Source organism: Empidonax traillii, unplaced genomic scaffold, assembly GCF_003031625.1.
Source record: "Empidonax traillii isolate 1590-97213 ecotype Southwest subspecies unplaced genomic scaffold, ASM303162v1 scaffold744:size612752, whole genome shotgun sequence".
Classification (NCBI taxonomy): domain Eukaryota; kingdom Metazoa; phylum Chordata; class Aves; order Passeriformes; family Tyrannidae; genus Empidonax; species Empidonax traillii.
The window spans coordinates 344,691-361,372 of NW_020955937.1; the positions used below are offsets into that span (position 1 = coordinate 344,691).

The following is a 16,682-nucleotide window of genomic DNA, read 5'->3' on the forward strand; positions in this document are numbered from 1 at the left end:
ACCATGCAAGTGGTTGATGCAAAAAATACACGTAGGAAGGCCACCATAAATGTTAATAGCTCAAGTATTCTTGACCCTTCTCAAGTTTCAGTGTAGATACAGCATCTTGTAGGAAACTTCTGATTTTCACTGACAGTAGATCATGGGTGCATGTCCCCCTCGCCCTGGCATAGGTGTTGGTGAGAAGGAACATGATGGGGTGGCTCTGTGCTTTGGGAGGGAGGTGGATAAATTCCACTTGTTTTAGTTGATGTCATGTTTCCAGTGGAGGAACTACCACACAAGCAGTCTGGACAGCAATGTTTCTGTCTTTTTCCCCAAACTCTTACAGGTAAACCAACTACTATCCCTACTATTCTTGTGTCACTCTGAAGTACTCCTCAAGGCCTCACACTCCCTCAGTTCTCTCAAATTTTGCACTACTTTAACTCACCTGGTTTCAAGGGAGCTACTTCTAAGCAAACCAATAGAGAATCTGATCTTTGCGCTATCAAGTCTCTCAAAGGATTTACTGTGCTGTAAGCAACCACTCTATTCTCTGTTTACCTTGCAGGTAATAACAAAAATATTCCGTGGAGAATTAAAATAGAGAAGAAACATACGAGGCAAGTCACTAAAAGAAAATTACGGCTTACCTTTCTCTGTAAACATGTAATGCATTAATAGATTAATTTCCCATTAGACAAATGACATAGCATGCTACAGAAGATGAACTGCATATCAGATGCAGTAAAACTCTAATCACAATTAAAATATCCGAGTAAACATTATCTGAATCAGAACCAAGCTGCACTAGGGAAGCTCTTCACCATGGTGCTACGCTTGAAGTGTATTTTATATACCAGGGCTTACTGACTGCATTAAAGTTACCCTGGTTACTGAGGATTCCCGTTCAATCACCTGAAATTTGTTGTCTCTGCAGCAGAGAACTGTGTGTTTATTACAGAGTTGGGTTTTGATAAAATGACCCAGAATACAAACACAGATATCTGAACCAGTGTATTTAAAATTGAAATTAAAAAACAGAAACAAAAATCTCTTGATCCATGTCTTCAATATTAGACACGTGACAAGGAGCATAGTAATCAAAGATGCAGCAAAATTGCCATGATCATGATAATATGGAAATACTTACCATAGCATGATGATAAATGACAATATTGGAAACTATGTTGAGACAAATAGCATATATAGATGAACAAAATATACTTATTTATAGCTTTAGCATCATCGTTTCTCTAAAGCAGCATAGTCATTTGGAAGGACAATCTGAATCATGTGTCATTCTAACCGTTACGTGAAATAAAAGAAAAAGTCAATCAAGCTTGCTTTTCTGCAAGATCATTCACTCTGGAAACATGAACATAACCACACAAATCTTCAGGTTTCATCAGGTCAATCAAAACAGTCAACTAAGATAAATAGTCTCAGGAAGAGTTTAGAAAACTGAAAGCCACATCAGGCCTGCAGTACACACAGTTGTTAGCTTATGTAAAGTATGTGGCCCTTAAAGAACGTATGTTCATTGGTGTCAGCTCAGGTCCAGGATGATTCTATGAAATAGTTTGTAAACCATGGATACAACTGATAAAAGGGCGAAGATTCAGAAGAATTGCATGTTAAGTACTTGGGAAGATATACATGTTACGAGGTTGGATTTCTCCTAACCTCTTCATCCCAATCAAAATCTAATGTAGCATCATCAAGCTCTGCTATTGAGAAGAGAGATTTCTGTGTTATCATACTGGCTTTACCAGCATTTCCCAATGCAAAACTCTTCCTTCTGCTAGGATTGCTCATGTGCATATTCAGTGATGTACTATGGCTTTCCTTGTTAGTGTCAGTCCTAATGGCAGATGAGGTTTCTGATTTTGACTCAGGACGTGACACGAAGGAGAAAGTTGACAGCTTGGCTAATGTGCTGGAGCGCACCTTCCCTGTGCTTGGACCACCAAGTTTCTCCTCTCCTTCCCTTTTCTTCTCAGTGGGTGGAGGTGACACAGCATCAAAACTGACATCAGAGCATATTGCTGCACTTCTTCTGATTTCTTTCCCTAAAGCCTGTCTCTCCTGCTCTTCTTTCCCTTTATTATCACTCGATCGTTTTTCCAAACTACATTTTCCTAAATGAGTCAATGCCATCTTGCCTTCCTCACGGGGACAGCGTTCTTCTAGCACCTGCCCTCCCTGAAGCTGCTCCCCTGGCTTACAAATGGTTTCACTGTGAAAAAGAGAAACTTCATTTTTCTTCTCTGAAGAATGGTCAAGTTTTGTCCTAGGTCTGAAAGAAAACTTAGCCAGTTTAGCAGCTGGGGGACTTTCACTGTCGAGGATTTCTGGCTTATGGGAACTTACTACATTTGTTTCCTCCACTACTTGACCTTTACCTCGTTTTCTCAGGGAAATTGTTGCACTTTTTGCTGCTAGAGATATACTGCTCTCTTCTTCCCCTAGCACAGAATCTGCATCACTTGAAAGATTTGACAGGCCAGAGGCAGGTAATACTGAAGGAAGGGCCTTTGCCTCAGGGTCCTGTGTACTTGTAAAGAATCCATGTGATTTCTCTGTGTGCAGCCTCTGCCACCTTTTAGAAGCATGTTGTGTAATAACCGAATCCTGCACACTAGCACTTGGTGATGCTGGGTCTGGAATATTAGCTTCTGATGAAGAACAGTTGTGTTCTTCAGTCCTTTTCCTGCTTAACTTGGAAACTTTGTCCTGTTTCAAAGGAGCATGCAGATCCACAGTTGCTGGTGACTCTTTTATTCTACTTCCCTTCGTTGGTATAGAAGTAGATCTTTCTTCAGAACAGTTTTTTTTACGTGGAGTTTTTGAAGCCAAGTTATTTGGAGATACCTTGGGCACTGGAGACTTCTTCTGGGAAGTTTCTTCAGCATCAATGCTGCGTTCTTCCAGGCTGTCAAACCATGCCAGGCTGTTGGTATTTTTGTTGTTACTGTGTGCTTGGTTGCTCAAGATTTCTGGATGAATATCGCTGTCACAGCTGCCTTCAGGCAAAGGCGGCTGTGGCTCAGAGTTATCCTCTTGTTGCTTTGAAGGTTCTGACTGAGACCTTTGCTTTGACTGTCCAAACACATCCCCGTTCAAGCATCTTGTGGTAGCACTGAAACTTGTCTCTTCAGGCTGCAGCTGGCATGAATTTTCCATTTGCAATCTATAAAGTAGGAAAAAAAAGAGGCCATAGTAAATTAGTTTTCTTTCTTTTTCTTTCTTCATTGTAATAGTGATACTTAATAGGTATGACTGGTGGAAAGCTACAAATAATGCAGGCCACAAAAGTATAGTACTAAGTTTCACATATAGATACATAAGCTGGTGTTGCAGTCTGTGATCTTTCAGCACCTTTGATAGTAACTGGAAGAACTTAGTGTCCCCAATAGATAGACAGACAAAGGAAGCAACCAGCTAAACTGCATTTTCTTAGTAAACCAAACAGAAAAAAATAAAAACTAAACAAACAGCTTTGCACTGCTTACAATCATTGCTAAAGTCCCTTGGGATTTTACATATTCTGTAAATCTATCTTCTAGAACAGGAACCTAATTAAATTTTATCCTGAGCCAGACAAAGCCTCAAACGAGTTATTGGAATGGAAAATCAAGGTATTACTTGGAACAGTGGTTGTTGGATTTCTCTCATCATCACTATGTATTCAACATGTCAAAAACTCCACGTGATAGAGTGAAAGCATCTCAGATCACTTATAAAACTTAATTATGGCTGTCTGTGGCTATCAGTATTCTCAGGGCCCTCCAAAACAAGAGAGGTGCTAGAATGAGGGTTCCCTCCAATCTCAGTATAGCTGATATTCTGTCTATTGTACTTATACATACAATTTCCAAGGGAGACAGTATTCTGTTTCTTGCTAAAAACGTGACCAAAAAGCAGTCACATTCCATCCCAAAAGTGCCTACATTTGTCTAGGAGAAATGATTCTTATGCATTATAAACAGTTTCTCTGCTAGATGAGAGAGAAAACATTATACTGACAAGTATGTTTTAGAATAATTATCATAATTATTTACTAACACATTTATTCTTAAGTTTTTGATGGGAAATAGAAGTTCTATGAGTCATCAAGAATGGATGAGAGATATCTGATTGTTTTATTGAAATATAGCCTAGGGAGAATGCATGGAACAAGTCTTCCAGTACAGAATAGGTTATTTTAAAGAGGACATTAATTTAGTATTCCCTAAGCTACTTAAGAGACAGAAGAAGAAATCAGCTTAATTTGCAGCATAGGGGATTCAATGAGATATTGGGAAAACCTTTATGAGCATTAGGTGGAGCAGTCATGGAACAGACTACACAGTGGCAACAGAAAATTCTCATCATTAGAAGGGCTTCAGAACAGATAACATGAGCCCCTGTCAGGAAGGTCAAATGCAGACCTGATCCTGTCTTTGTATTTGACCTCCCATCCCATCCTACATTTCTATGACCGCTTGTGAACACCTCTGTTTTAAAACTACTTTTTGTCTGTCTGTGGAATATATCCCACTTTCATCTGCTTTTGTTGACTCTTCGGTTATTTAACATATCATTACTATGACTTACAAAATAAGTCTCAGAGTATTTAAAAGAAAAGTGAATTCTCCCAGCTATTTCCATTAACTTCAACAACATTAATCTTTTATCTTCCTTTAACTACATAAATTGTTTATCTTCCTTTAACAACAAGAAAGTACAAGTTTCTTTAGAGCCTAATCACATTTCAGGAAACAAATGTGGGGTTTTTTTGGGTTTTATTTCCTTCCAATCCTACTGTTTTTCTCTCAGGCTCAGTACATTAATAGATTTCCATTAAAAATAGCAAATAGACTTTCCAAAGATTATTGCAGTGAGTTGAAAACTAGAGATGGGACAAGTGAAAATTCCAGCATGTCAAAAAAGAGAAATCACTCAAAAGAACAGAATTTTGATTCAGGCTTACATTTTCCTTTAGCAGAAAGGGAAGGATCCCAACAAGCCCAACAGAAAAGAAGGCTTAAAAAAATCATGAAGTAGATCTGCTGTATTTTACCAAGCAAGCAACAAAAGGTTATATAAAATTATTTGCTCAGTTACAGAATCTGGCTCTAAGAAGCTCTGCTGAAATTTATCTGAGCATAGTATTGAGATATGAGTTGAGAACTGATCAAAATGCTCTTAAAAATATTTGTAAATTCCATAACCCAAAGGGAAAAATGATCTTGTGATGATCTCAGAGCGCTACTTCAAAACAGTCTCTCTGATTATCCATGTCCTCTAAAGAACAAGTGCCTTCCCAATGCCAGGCACTATTTTTAGACCCTCTCCAAATATGATTGTGAAACAAATTCTTTTTCACTTCTGAATTAGTTTGTTGCTTTGTACAGACCTGTCAAGTCTTTGTAGCTCTTTGTGCAGAAGATCTTGCAGCTCCAGCCGCTCCAATATGAGTTCACACTGTGTTCGGTATTGCGCCACTGGATTTTCGGGAAATGAGGTGTGTAAGGCATTGATGCCTCCAAGAAGTGCACCCCCCTATGTAAACAAAAAGATTAAAAAAAAAAATTAAATAGGAAACTACGTTTATTATTCAGCACCAAATTAACACACCAGAGACCATTTTATCCAGAATTCTTCCTTAGATATTTTAAAGCTTGAGGTAAAAATATTTGCTAATTGTATATACATAAATAATCCTATTAGGCCTGCCTAATAGACCTGCTACTTCTATCCTTTTTTAATAAAACAAAGAAATCTCTTCCTTCAAAAAAGAAACTGTTTCACTGAATCATTTCTACTTTCCAGAAATAGCAGAGCTCAAATTTGCAGATTCCTAGCAAAAATGAATGCATTTGCCTACTTGCTTATAAGAATTGAAGAGTGGAACAAATACGGTGAGCATACAAACTACTCCCAGGTAGTCTTTTACAGTCATAATTCAGGCAAATTTCTCACTGACTCTCACTAGACAGATGCTTGTAATGCAAACTGCAGCCCTTGAGTGCAGGGCTGTATAAAAATGAAAGAATAAGCCACCATTAAAACAATTCTTTTGCTTTTACTTATGCTGATGAGGTAGAGACGCACAGACGACATACCATTATATGCATACATTTCACTTTTTGATCTCTTAGCAAAAACAAAAAAAATTAGTATTTCAGACTTCTTATATCCAAAACCATATTGCTTTGAAATCACTGCCCCATCAAATTCCAATCTAGTTAATTACAGGTTTAATTACAGTTAATGAACACTTATGTGATATCTTCTGCTGTTTCGACAGCTTCACATATTAACTTACACGCAGTGCTGTCATTGGAAAGCTGAGCTCTTCCAAACAGTGCAAGACAAATTGCAGCAGGCAGCTAAATAATCTTTTCCTGCTTAATAAGGTCAGGCCCTGTAGTATTTTTGAGATAAATTCCATTTGCAACGTTGTGCAGTAGATTATCTGTGGCACAAACTGCAATTAGTCTCCCAAGGGAGATCATAAGGGCCCACCTGCCATATGTGACTTTGTGCATCTATCCCGAAGAGCTTTGTCTCCCAAAAGGAGCATATCTACTCCTGCAAAGGTCTTTCAGGTCCATTGAGCTAATGGGTGCTATATAAAACTGTTTTAATTTGAATATATTCATATTAACCTATACAGAAACATAGGAAATGCCATTTTGGATTAGACCAGTCAGCTGTGCAGTGGAGTACACCATCCCTGACAGAGCCAAGCCCAAATATTTCAGATGTGCTAAAAGCTCCTATGCATAAAACTTTGGATAATCTGCTTATGGTAACTTTTTCCAACTCCAAAGCATGAGGGTTTATTTCTCTTAAAAATATTCTATCTGAAGTAATAGTGTCTATATTATTTTCCACATTTCTACTAAAGAAAAGTCCCTTCTATCTAATTTTAAATGTGCTGCTTTTTCAACATCTTAACAATGTTAGAGTAAACTAAAATCTAGCCTTCCACATTTATTCAATGCCTTTTTACATGGAAGCATTACATAAATCCACACTATAAGTGGAATGCACAATTTTCAGTCCAACCAGTTATGGAATTTGAAGGTTTCTCAGAGTAAAATTAATCTTCTACAAGTTCCGAGTTTTGCTATTACCACCAACATAGTTTAAAATGATTTAATGGCAAAATAAAGTGTAGGTCTTGGCAATTTTTCGGACATGCTTCAAAAAATTATTAGGTTCTCCCATACCTAGTTAATTAGTGACTACATAACATCATGGAGAAAAAAAGCCATCAGAGGCTATTAAACACAGAATTTATGGCTCAAAAGGTCTTTAAAATGTAGATTACCAAAACTCAATAGTATGCCAAAACTTCACTTAAGACTGTGAAGTCTATAAAAAATGGTATCAGGCCTTTATTGCTAATCCAGATATTTCAGTATAATTTCGGTTTACAGATTTTAACAATCAAGATGGACTAAAAAAGACTTGTCAAGGTCTCCGATGACCTGCTTTCCATGAGTCTATAAAACCCTTTCCAAAGAGATGAAGCGAGCTGGCTCATGTCTACGTGAAAAACTGAATCCCTTAAATGGGGTATTGCAGCAATGGCAATGTCTACAAGAAACCTTACCTGCATAGAAGATTCCATCACTGATACCACAGTTACAGCATCTTCCAAAGTCACAGTATCCCTAAACATCAACCGGGCGTGAGCTATCAAAAATAAATGTGTGCAAGTGTTACCAAAGTCAAAAAACATTTTTTTGTACTAGAAGGAACAAGACATTTCTTCAGATATCTTCACCTCTTCAAACACTTGGACATGGACATAATTTAAACATGATAATTTTGATTTTAGGGTCAATTTCAACAGGAATTAGAAGGCTTAGTTTTTCTAGTAAACTATGTGGTGTGACTTTCAAATTACAGTTATACTGACAGTTCGAATAAAGATGCTCAAAATTCTACAATTAAAAAATGTAAAGTTCAGATATCACTACAGAGACTGTGATATGAAACATCTCTATATAGGTACAAGTCATCCCCATAAAGTAAAAAAATTAAGTCTACTTTTCATCACAGGTTAGAAAATATTTGATTTCTTCTACACTGGTCTGTATTACAAATTTAGCATTATTTAAAATGCTTTCCTCTACAGCAACTTTATTTTTTATTTTTTCCCTTTCTTAAATTAGCAAAACAAAACTGAATTTTTGTAAATAGATATAATGCAAATAATTTACCACATGAAGCCTTTTTCCTGACTGGTCATGGAAACACATTCAGGTCTTACTCATCAAGAGAAAAGCAGATTAATTAATACTATCTACATAACAGTTTAAAAGAACAAAATATTACTAAAAGCTCCAATCACGTGAACAGATAAGAACGGAAGAAAAACTGAATGTGAAAATTACATGTGACTCCCTAAAAGTTAGGAATGTCTTTCACTTAAATGGAGAACAAGATATAAACATCTGAAACAGGAAGTACTACATTGTCATTTATGACTGTTAAACAAAATACAGTACATTATTTTAAATTCATCCCCAAAACATTTGATATGCCATTTTATAAAATAAAATCATGTTAAGAGAGAAACCTACTGCTTCCTTTGTTTTTGTTCTTATAAATGAAATATGATTTGAACTCAGAGTTGGAAATGCTGTGGTTATATTGCAAAATACAGACTTGATTACTGATATTTATGGAAACAAAAAACATGCTATGTTTATGTTAAATTAATTTTGGGATAGAAGTAAATATTTGACTCGAAGCCAAGTAAATCCTGAGATTGCTTTTCATACAGGCACATAATTCTGAGATTTTTCTCTCAATTACGATTTCTTCCAGTGGTTTAGGTGTTTATTATGTGTGTGAGAATGTCAAAACTAAAGCTGGCTTTGATAATCTAAATGTAACACCCTTTCCCACATTCAAAATCTCCAACTCACAGTCTCTTAGATTAGAAAGATAAAACAATGCAACAACCACCTCTACGGAAAAGCTGCTATTCTGCTTACTGGCTATAATTATACTCCTGTTCTATTCATTTCATAAAGGTTAACTGTTAGCCTAAAAATAAAGATGCCAGGGCCGTACCCTCTGCAAGGCGTATCAAACTCTCCAATAAGCGGATGGTGGTCCGGGCAGCGTTCCTGCAGTCGCTCTGACGCTGCATTTGATAGTAGCGTGCAAGGATCAGGTTGCTCTCATCAGACATTTTTGGCTGTATGCTTTTTATAAGGCAGAAGTAGGTTTTCATCTTTTCCATGCTCCAGAGCTTTTCTGATTTGCTTGGGCAACCTGCATTAGAACTGCTTTGTCAGTAATTCTATAACAACACACATTCAAGTTTCTTCCTAGGAATTCCTATTAAATGGACAGGTTACTATAAAAGACACATTCCTGTACTTTTGGGGCACACTGGCTGGTCTATACACTAGTCCTCAAGGACTTGGTCAAATTCCAGTGCAGAATTTTACACCACCCAATCCCTTTCCTATCAAAATCCACAGTAAAGCCTCCAATAATTTCAGCCTCACTGCTCAGTCAGCCTCACTGCCCACCAGATGGCACAGGCAGTACCAAGCGCTCTGGAATTCTTTAAAATGAAAAATCCTACACGAGTGTATGTACCTCCTTTGGCTGTTTTACCTACCTTGTAGGAACCGAAAACTACCTGCCATATTCTGAACACTTTGTAGGGAAATACTTTAGAAAGAGAAGGAAGCTAGCTGCAGAAGTTTCCTCTAATCACTTCTTCCGCAATGGGGATCAAACTCATGTTCCTGAAGTGGATGGGGAAGGGGCTGGTTAAAATCAAATCACACTGCCTTCCCTAAGTCCAGAGCCCAAAGCTACACATTAGAAACACTATTGTTCATTCTTTGCACCCTGCAGCACATGCAGCTCTGATCTGTTCTGCCTGAAATAGGTTTCCCATTAACAGCAAGTACAATTGCATGGAGTGTAGGTCTGCAGATCACACAATGTAAAGGCGTGAGATGGAAACCATCCACTTACTGAGCAGCCTGGGCTGAAATCTCTTGTAAATAATCACAGAGTAAAACCATAGTGTTCTCAGCTCACCCCTCCTAATTAATTAGGAATTTCTATCTTAGTCCTACTTGAAAAACAACCATACCGCAGAAAACCACCGTAACAAAAATGTATTCACTGATTAGTATGAAAGACTCAAGAATAACAAACTAAAAGGTAGGGAAATAAAAAAAATAACAAGAAAAAACAAAACCAGAATCAACCAAACAAAAAAACCACCTTACAATTTAAAAAGACTACTCTTACCTTTATTTTGCAAGATGAAGGATGAAATGATGCGGTCCCATTCCTCATTCTTTGTATCTAACAATACTAAGACCAGGTCAAATCTGCTCAACAGGGGACTGCCAAGAGCTATGTTGACAGACACAGACTCATTAGGGTCATAATGGCCTTTTGGATTTGTTGCTGCCAGGATAGTTGTCCTTGTATTAAGCTTGCACACCAAGCTAGAGAAAAGTGTGATGAACATTATGGTTGAATTAAATTGGTAGGGAAAATAATTTCAAAGTGTTTAAAAATTTTCATGTTTCTATGCTATAAAGAGCATACCTTTTCTTGAAAGACCATAAGACCTAAACAAGGTACACATTGTATTATTGTATTAATTTTTATTATATGTATACCTTTTCTCAGTAAGAGAGTAACAACTGGACAGACAGTGATCAGAATACCAAAAGTAACTGACTAATATTGCCACAAGTAATCTCTGTATACAGCTAGGTCCTTAAATAGTGAAAACCAACATTACTTTTCAGACAATAAAATAAAATGTAACATACACATATGTTTTATTCCTATGTGTAAACATGAATATGAACCCAAGCAAACAATGATGGCAATCATTTTCCTCTCTTAACCATGATGCCTTAGCATGTGCTTGTAGATGTGAGGAGAGATTATTTTTATTCTAGTAGCCTAAATGCACCCTTTTTGGTTAAGGCAGCAGCAGAAGCATTCTAACTTTGGTTTGTCTCTGAGCTATTTCTAGTCAGCTCCTGAGTAACTGCAGCCTCATGTCCAAAGTTCTTCTGCAACTGAGAGGAAGGACCACAGATCTTACACTAGCTTACACCCAACAGGAAAAAATACTTATCTCCCATGCACCAAAATAAGACCTAAATTAACAAGGTGCTTAATTTATCTGTGCTAAGTTACCACTTAAAAAATCCTCATTATATGTAGTCCTTAAAAGTGAGTAACTGAGGCTACACTGGGCAAGTTAGTAAACAGTGTCTGGGGTCTACAAAACTCAACTGACTGCAACAAGAAACCTAGCTAAAATATGTCACTGTCTTACTAAGGAGACAGGACTACATTGATTTCAAATATTTGTGCCCAGCTGCATTATTGGCAAAGGCTAGTAATCACCCTGGTGAGACTGACATCACCTGACTGGTGTCTGCCAAGGAGTGTGGAAACACTCAGAATAAGGAAAGGACATGATCAGTTAGAGAAGCCAAGATATGAAAGGAGCAAGAGCTGAGCTGAAGGCAACATGAAGGAATATGGAAAGGATGATTCCTTTTGAGTGGCAGGGATTGCAGCAATACCAGCAAGGAAATTTGGGTCTGGACAAGAGCTGCATTATGACTGAGAGAATGACATAGGAGCTCAAAGATTCAGGTGGTGGGCACAGGTGTGTGTGGGGGGAACAGCAGATCTGAACATACAGTACTTTGAAAAAAGAGCGGGAGGAACTAAAAGTAAGCAGGAGTTTATGCCACACCCAAAACATACAATTCAGCAGCCTGGAAATCTCTTCATCTGCTTTTGTTGCCATGCAGTATTAGTGGGCTTGACAGGACAAGAGGACATAACCTCAAGCTGTGCCAGGGAAGGTTCAGGTTGGATATAAGGAAAAATTTCTTCACTGAAAAGGTGGTCAAGCATTGGAATGGGCTGCCCAGGGAGGTGGTGGAGCCATCATCCCTGAAAGTGTTCAAGCAGTGACTAGACATGGCACTTCATGCTATGATCTAGTTGATACAGTGGTGATCAGTCAAAGCTTGGACTCCATGATCTTAGAGGTCTTTTCCAACCTAATTGATTCTATGATTCTATGATGTTGGTGAAATGAAGTCCCACTTTCTGAGATGTAATGAAAAAAGTTACTAAGTTCCTCATTTCACAGATGATTAATGCGACCACTTGCTGCAAAGGACAAGGAAAAGAACACCATGCCTTCTTAGGAAAAAGCCTGGCCTAAAGTGGTAGATTGAAAACTCAGCAATGAAGAGGGTATGTATTTATTCTGATCACTTGCAACCTCTGGTCCAGTGCACTGTCCTTGGAAATGCTGACTCATCTAGTGTAAGAATACTGCTGAGAACTAAACTAGGTACAACAAATAAAACACATATATTTAATCAGCATGACAAACCTTGTAAGTACAAGAGAAATATCCTATACTGTTTTATCACATACGTTAACATGCCACTTACCCTGCCTTTGCAACACTGATGGTTTGTTGCTCCATTGCCTCATGGATACTGGTTCTGTCATGTTCTTTGATACTGTTGAACTCATCAATGCAACAAAGGCCTCCATCTGCAAGCACCAGTGCTCCAGCTTCCAAATTCCACTCCCCAAAGTCCTTCACAGCAGTCACTGTCAAGCCTGAAGAATCAATTACTTTCGTCAGTCTTTTCCTTAAAATGCAGGAGTGCACTTGAGTGAAAGAAAGGGATCCAGCACACTGGCTCGTGCCATGGACAGAAGGCAGAGCAGCAGGGCAGCTCCACCACATGCCTCTACCATGTAACTCACTTTAGAGCTACTGGTGAGCAATCCCACTGGTGTTGCAGCAGGTTAGCCGGGAGCTGTGGAGCAGATTCTGTTTGATTGTGACTTGTTTTAGGATTTTGTTAAATGGACAAAAGAGATTAGGGTGTGAAGACTAGGTCTGCCAGATCATATTGAAAACTGGGGCAAATGCAAAGATTGCAAAATTATGCAATGGACCCATTCAGATCCTTCTCCCCCTCAACTACTAAAACAGACAAAATTTTGGAGCTGCAAAGTTTTGAAAAAAGAAATACATTTCAATCTCATACGGCACCTTGTCCCAGGAGACAGAGTCAAATTCTTCCCTTAAACTATGGCAGTTAAATTTCTTTGTGTTTCCTCTAAGCATTAAGCAAAAGTGAAAATCCAAAGATGCTCAAGGATGAAGTGGGGGAATAAAAATTAAAAAAAGTTTCCCAGTAAATCTACACATGATACAACATCGTGTGGATGGCAAGTCAGAAGGCCTGCACAACTGTGGAAACAGCCACACATTAGCAAGTACGTGCAGCTCCTTTCAATACTTCTATTCCCTATTTCCCAGCTTCTTCTCTATCTTTAGCCCTCATTTTTCACTCCAATGTTCTGCTCAAAATATCCTAGTAGTTGACAAGCTGCAACCAGCCTAAAACCTCCTGGAATTCTATGATAAAGCCTGCACAAGAATCCCCCTCCCCATCATTTGGTTCAGGGAAGAGAGGCTGCAGAGAGCTACTTGTTACTGCACAGCCCATCACAGTACCCATTTGTCCCCAGGTGGCCAGCAAAAGGTCACTAGAAATACATATGTTTCCTGAAACTAATATGTACTTCAGCTTGTTGCAAGGAATCTCCTCCAGTGTGTCCAAACTTTCTTATAGTTTCTGGGACTCTGCACCAAATAACCTGGGCAGTCAATCAGACAGCAGAATTATAAAAACACAAAATGACCACACCAGGAAGTACTGCAGCCTGGTTGTACATTTATTTCCAGGCAGAATCTTCACCTGTGGTAGGGGTACACAGCTTGCACCCCCCGAGCCCTGGGCACTCTCTGCTCTCTCCCCACGATGGTGTGAGGGATGTTGCTGATGCTACAGTGCTGTGTCACTCCCCTTCTCCCTGTGCTCTGTGCACGGCAGCCATGAGGTGGCCTCCCCCGCAGGGCTCCTGATGCCACACAAGATGGCCTCCTCCTCTGCTGCACAACATGGCATTCCTGCTGCACAGGGAAGGTGCATTGTCTCATGGGTTACTATGCCACCCAAGCCCTCCTTTACAAATAGAGGAAGGGGGTGGTTTCCTGACAGCATGGCTGTGCAGCAGGCATGCTCCATTCCCTGCACAACCCCTCTGTGGGTGGTCTCTGCAGCAGCAGTGGCACAGGCTCACGTGAAGCAGAACAGCCATGCAGACAGCCAGCCCATCCCACCTGGGGCACCCAGCATCCCACCAGCAACCCCCCTTTTACTCAGGGGGCTCCCCAGCCAGCCAAGTGCTGCCACACTGCCTCCTGGCACGCTGCTGTCAGCCAAGAGGTGGATGCCATGGGTGCTGGTCAGGGCAGTGCAGCTGCTCTGTGGGGTCAGACTTATGAACCTGATAGCCCTGCGCACCCCTGATTCGGGACCTGGGACCCCATCAACACCCAGCCCCAACACAACCAACACAGAAAAAGGAAAAAAACCCAAACAAACAAACCATAAACATAACAAAAACAAAGAGCCGAAACCACCACAACCCACAAGGGCCTCTTGGCACATGGGGGAGCCCCACAGGCAAAAAGGTTTAGTCTCTAAGTGGATCACTACTTTCATTCTTATTAAGGGATGTTGAAAGCTTCATGCACCTTCCTGTTTGATTAGATTAGTTGTGTGAATTTTGACAGTAAAATTGCTTGTTCTGGGAGATGTTGAGAACAATTTCATCACGAGTGTTGGACTGAGAGTAGCTTTTCACTCTTCTCAAGCAGCTACCATTGCAGTTGCTGTTTATATATTACTTCACATTGCACACTCATGCACATAAAAACACACCTAGGATTCTTTTAAACACTTGTGAATCTTCCTCTTTATAAGTAAGCTTAAATAAAACCTTAAAATGAGCTCTTGTTAAAGCAGCTTTTTGTCTTGTTCAGATACAGTGCTTCTTTAACTTCTTGCCTGAAGTGAATTGATAAAAGATTATGTTTTGTTCATGTTCTACCTGTGGTTTTAATTTAGTTATGATATTTTGCTCTACTCTTCTTCCAGCCTCCATTTTCAGCTTAGGGCACTTTTTCAAGGTGGGTACGGTCTTATGTTGTTCACAACTTGCAGAGGACGAACATTTTGAAAAAAAATTAATTTCTTCTCCAGTTCATATAAACCTTTATGGTTCACAACTTTAAATATAAGATAATACAGTGGCAAAAGAAAACATCTTCTGCATATGAATCCAAACTTTATAATTCCCTTAATAGCAACAAATCTGGTAGGCATGGCAAATACACTTCCATCAGCAACATGCCAGCAATTGAAATAAATTCACACCTTGGGGATTTAAATTTTTTTCTTTGTAAATAAAACTCTTACAGGGTGATAGCTTCCAAACTGATTGGAATCGCCTCGGTTGTGATGATCTGACTACCTAACGAGTAGACCTTTCCCCTTGCCTGGACTTTATTTTTCTTAATGCAAACAGAAAAAAAAAATGCTATTGATAAGCCCTACGTCCTTTTCCTGGAAATTAAAAAAAGAAGGAAAAAAAAAAGGCTAAAGATCTGTTGCCGCTCTCCCACACCCTCCCGCCCAGGCAGCGCCGGGATCAGCTCCCGCCCCGCCCCGGCCCCGCCCCGCCCTCGCGCCGCTGTGGCGGTTGCCGGCGGGCCGTTGCCGGCGCGCGCCGCGCGGGGGCGCTGCGGCGGGGGCGGCGCGGGGCGGGCGCGCGCGGGAGCCGCTCTGGCCCGCGCTCGGTGCCCGCCGTGCCCGCGGAGGGAGGGCCCTCGCCCGCAGAGCGGCCAATCCGGGCGGGCGCTGGCGGCGAGCAGGGGCAGAATGGGCTGTAGTTGAGTGAAATAGGGAAAGCGGCGAACAGTGTGGAGCGTTCCCGGTGTAAATAAAAGGGGGAGGAAGAAAAAAAAAAAAAAAAAAAGTTTGTGGAAGTCGCCGCCCTGCAGCCTCGCTCGGGCAGCGGCGCGGGGGCTTGTGCGGTGCGGGAGCCCGGCACGGAGGACTTTAGTGCGCGGCGTTAACACGCTCTGCCTATTGTTTGTGTTTTTTTCCAAAATATGGCAAAGGTTCAGGTGAACAATGTAGTGGTGTTGGATAATCCTTCTCCTTTCTACAATCCTTTCCAGTTCGAAATCACATTCGAGTGCATAGAGGACCTGTCTGAAGGTGAGTAGATTTTTTCTCCCCGATACGGATTTTGCAACCTGGGGCTCTGAGCTCGGGGCTTCTAAGGCTTAAACTTTGCACAGGCCTGCGCCTACAATTTGCCAGTCTCTCCTCCTTGGCCGCATCGCCGTGCCGAGCCGAGGGGATGTGCCGGCCGGGCGAGGGGATGTGCCGCTCCCGCCGAGCCCGGCGACGGGGAAAGTTGGCGGCGTCCGCCAACCCTGGGCGCCGAGCCGGGCCCGCCGCCTCTCCCCGCCATCGGCGAGGCGGCGAGCTGCCGCAAGTTGCGAGGAACTTGTTAGAGTGGAGGTAGCCATGTTGCCAGCTTTGTGTGTGCGTGGGGGGAGCGAGCGGGAGACAGGAGGGTTGAGCCGGGCTCGGCGGCCGCGCATCCCCGCGGGCACACGGGATGCTGCGCGTGCAGCCCCGGCCGTACTCGGAGCGCGGAAGACGCTCCGCGGGGATGCGCCTCGCTGGCCTCGTGCTCCAATTTTAATACTTAAAAAAAAAAAAAAA

General features: G+C 40.8%; 2 protein-coding genes across 5 annotated transcripts in view; one reads left to right on the forward strand and one right to left on the reverse strand.

Moving 5' to 3' along the window:
- Window positions 1–807: 807 nt before the first annotated feature.
- Window positions 808–16,682, reverse strand: part of MCM9 (minichromosome maintenance 9 homologous recombination repair factor) — a 47,876-nt gene continuing 32,001 nt past the window's right edge. The window contains exons 8-13 of one of the 4 annotated variants that reach the window (XM_027900633.1): window positions 12,468–12,642; window positions 10,270–10,472; window positions 9,064–9,267; window positions 7,592–7,674; window positions 5,384–5,529; window positions 808–3,175 (exon numbers count right to left, since the gene is read on the reverse strand). In XM_027900633.1, coding sequence (XP_027756434.1) covers window positions 1,645–3,175; window positions 5,384–5,529; window positions 7,592–7,674; window positions 9,064–9,267; window positions 10,270–10,472; window positions 12,468–12,642 — 2,342 coding nt within the window. In that variant the 3' untranslated portion in view covers window positions 808–1,644. Of the gene's footprint in view, window positions 3,176–5,383; window positions 5,530–6,495; window positions 6,639–7,591; window positions 7,675–9,063; window positions 9,268–10,269; window positions 10,473–12,467; window positions 12,643–16,682 lie in introns of those variants that run through there. The other 3 variants (XM_027900634.1, XR_003573126.1, XR_003573127.1) reach the window with 3 other exon arrangements.
- The window catches only part of ASF1A (anti-silencing function 1A histone chaperone), a 13,205-nt gene continuing 12,261 nt past the window's right edge, over window positions 15,739–16,682 (forward strand). Inside the window, exon 1 of the mRNA XM_027900643.1 lies at window positions 15,739–16,166. Coding sequence (XP_027756444.1) covers window positions 16,058–16,166 — 109 coding nt within the window. The 5' untranslated portion in view covers window positions 15,739–16,057. The remainder of the gene's footprint in view (window positions 16,167–16,682) is intronic.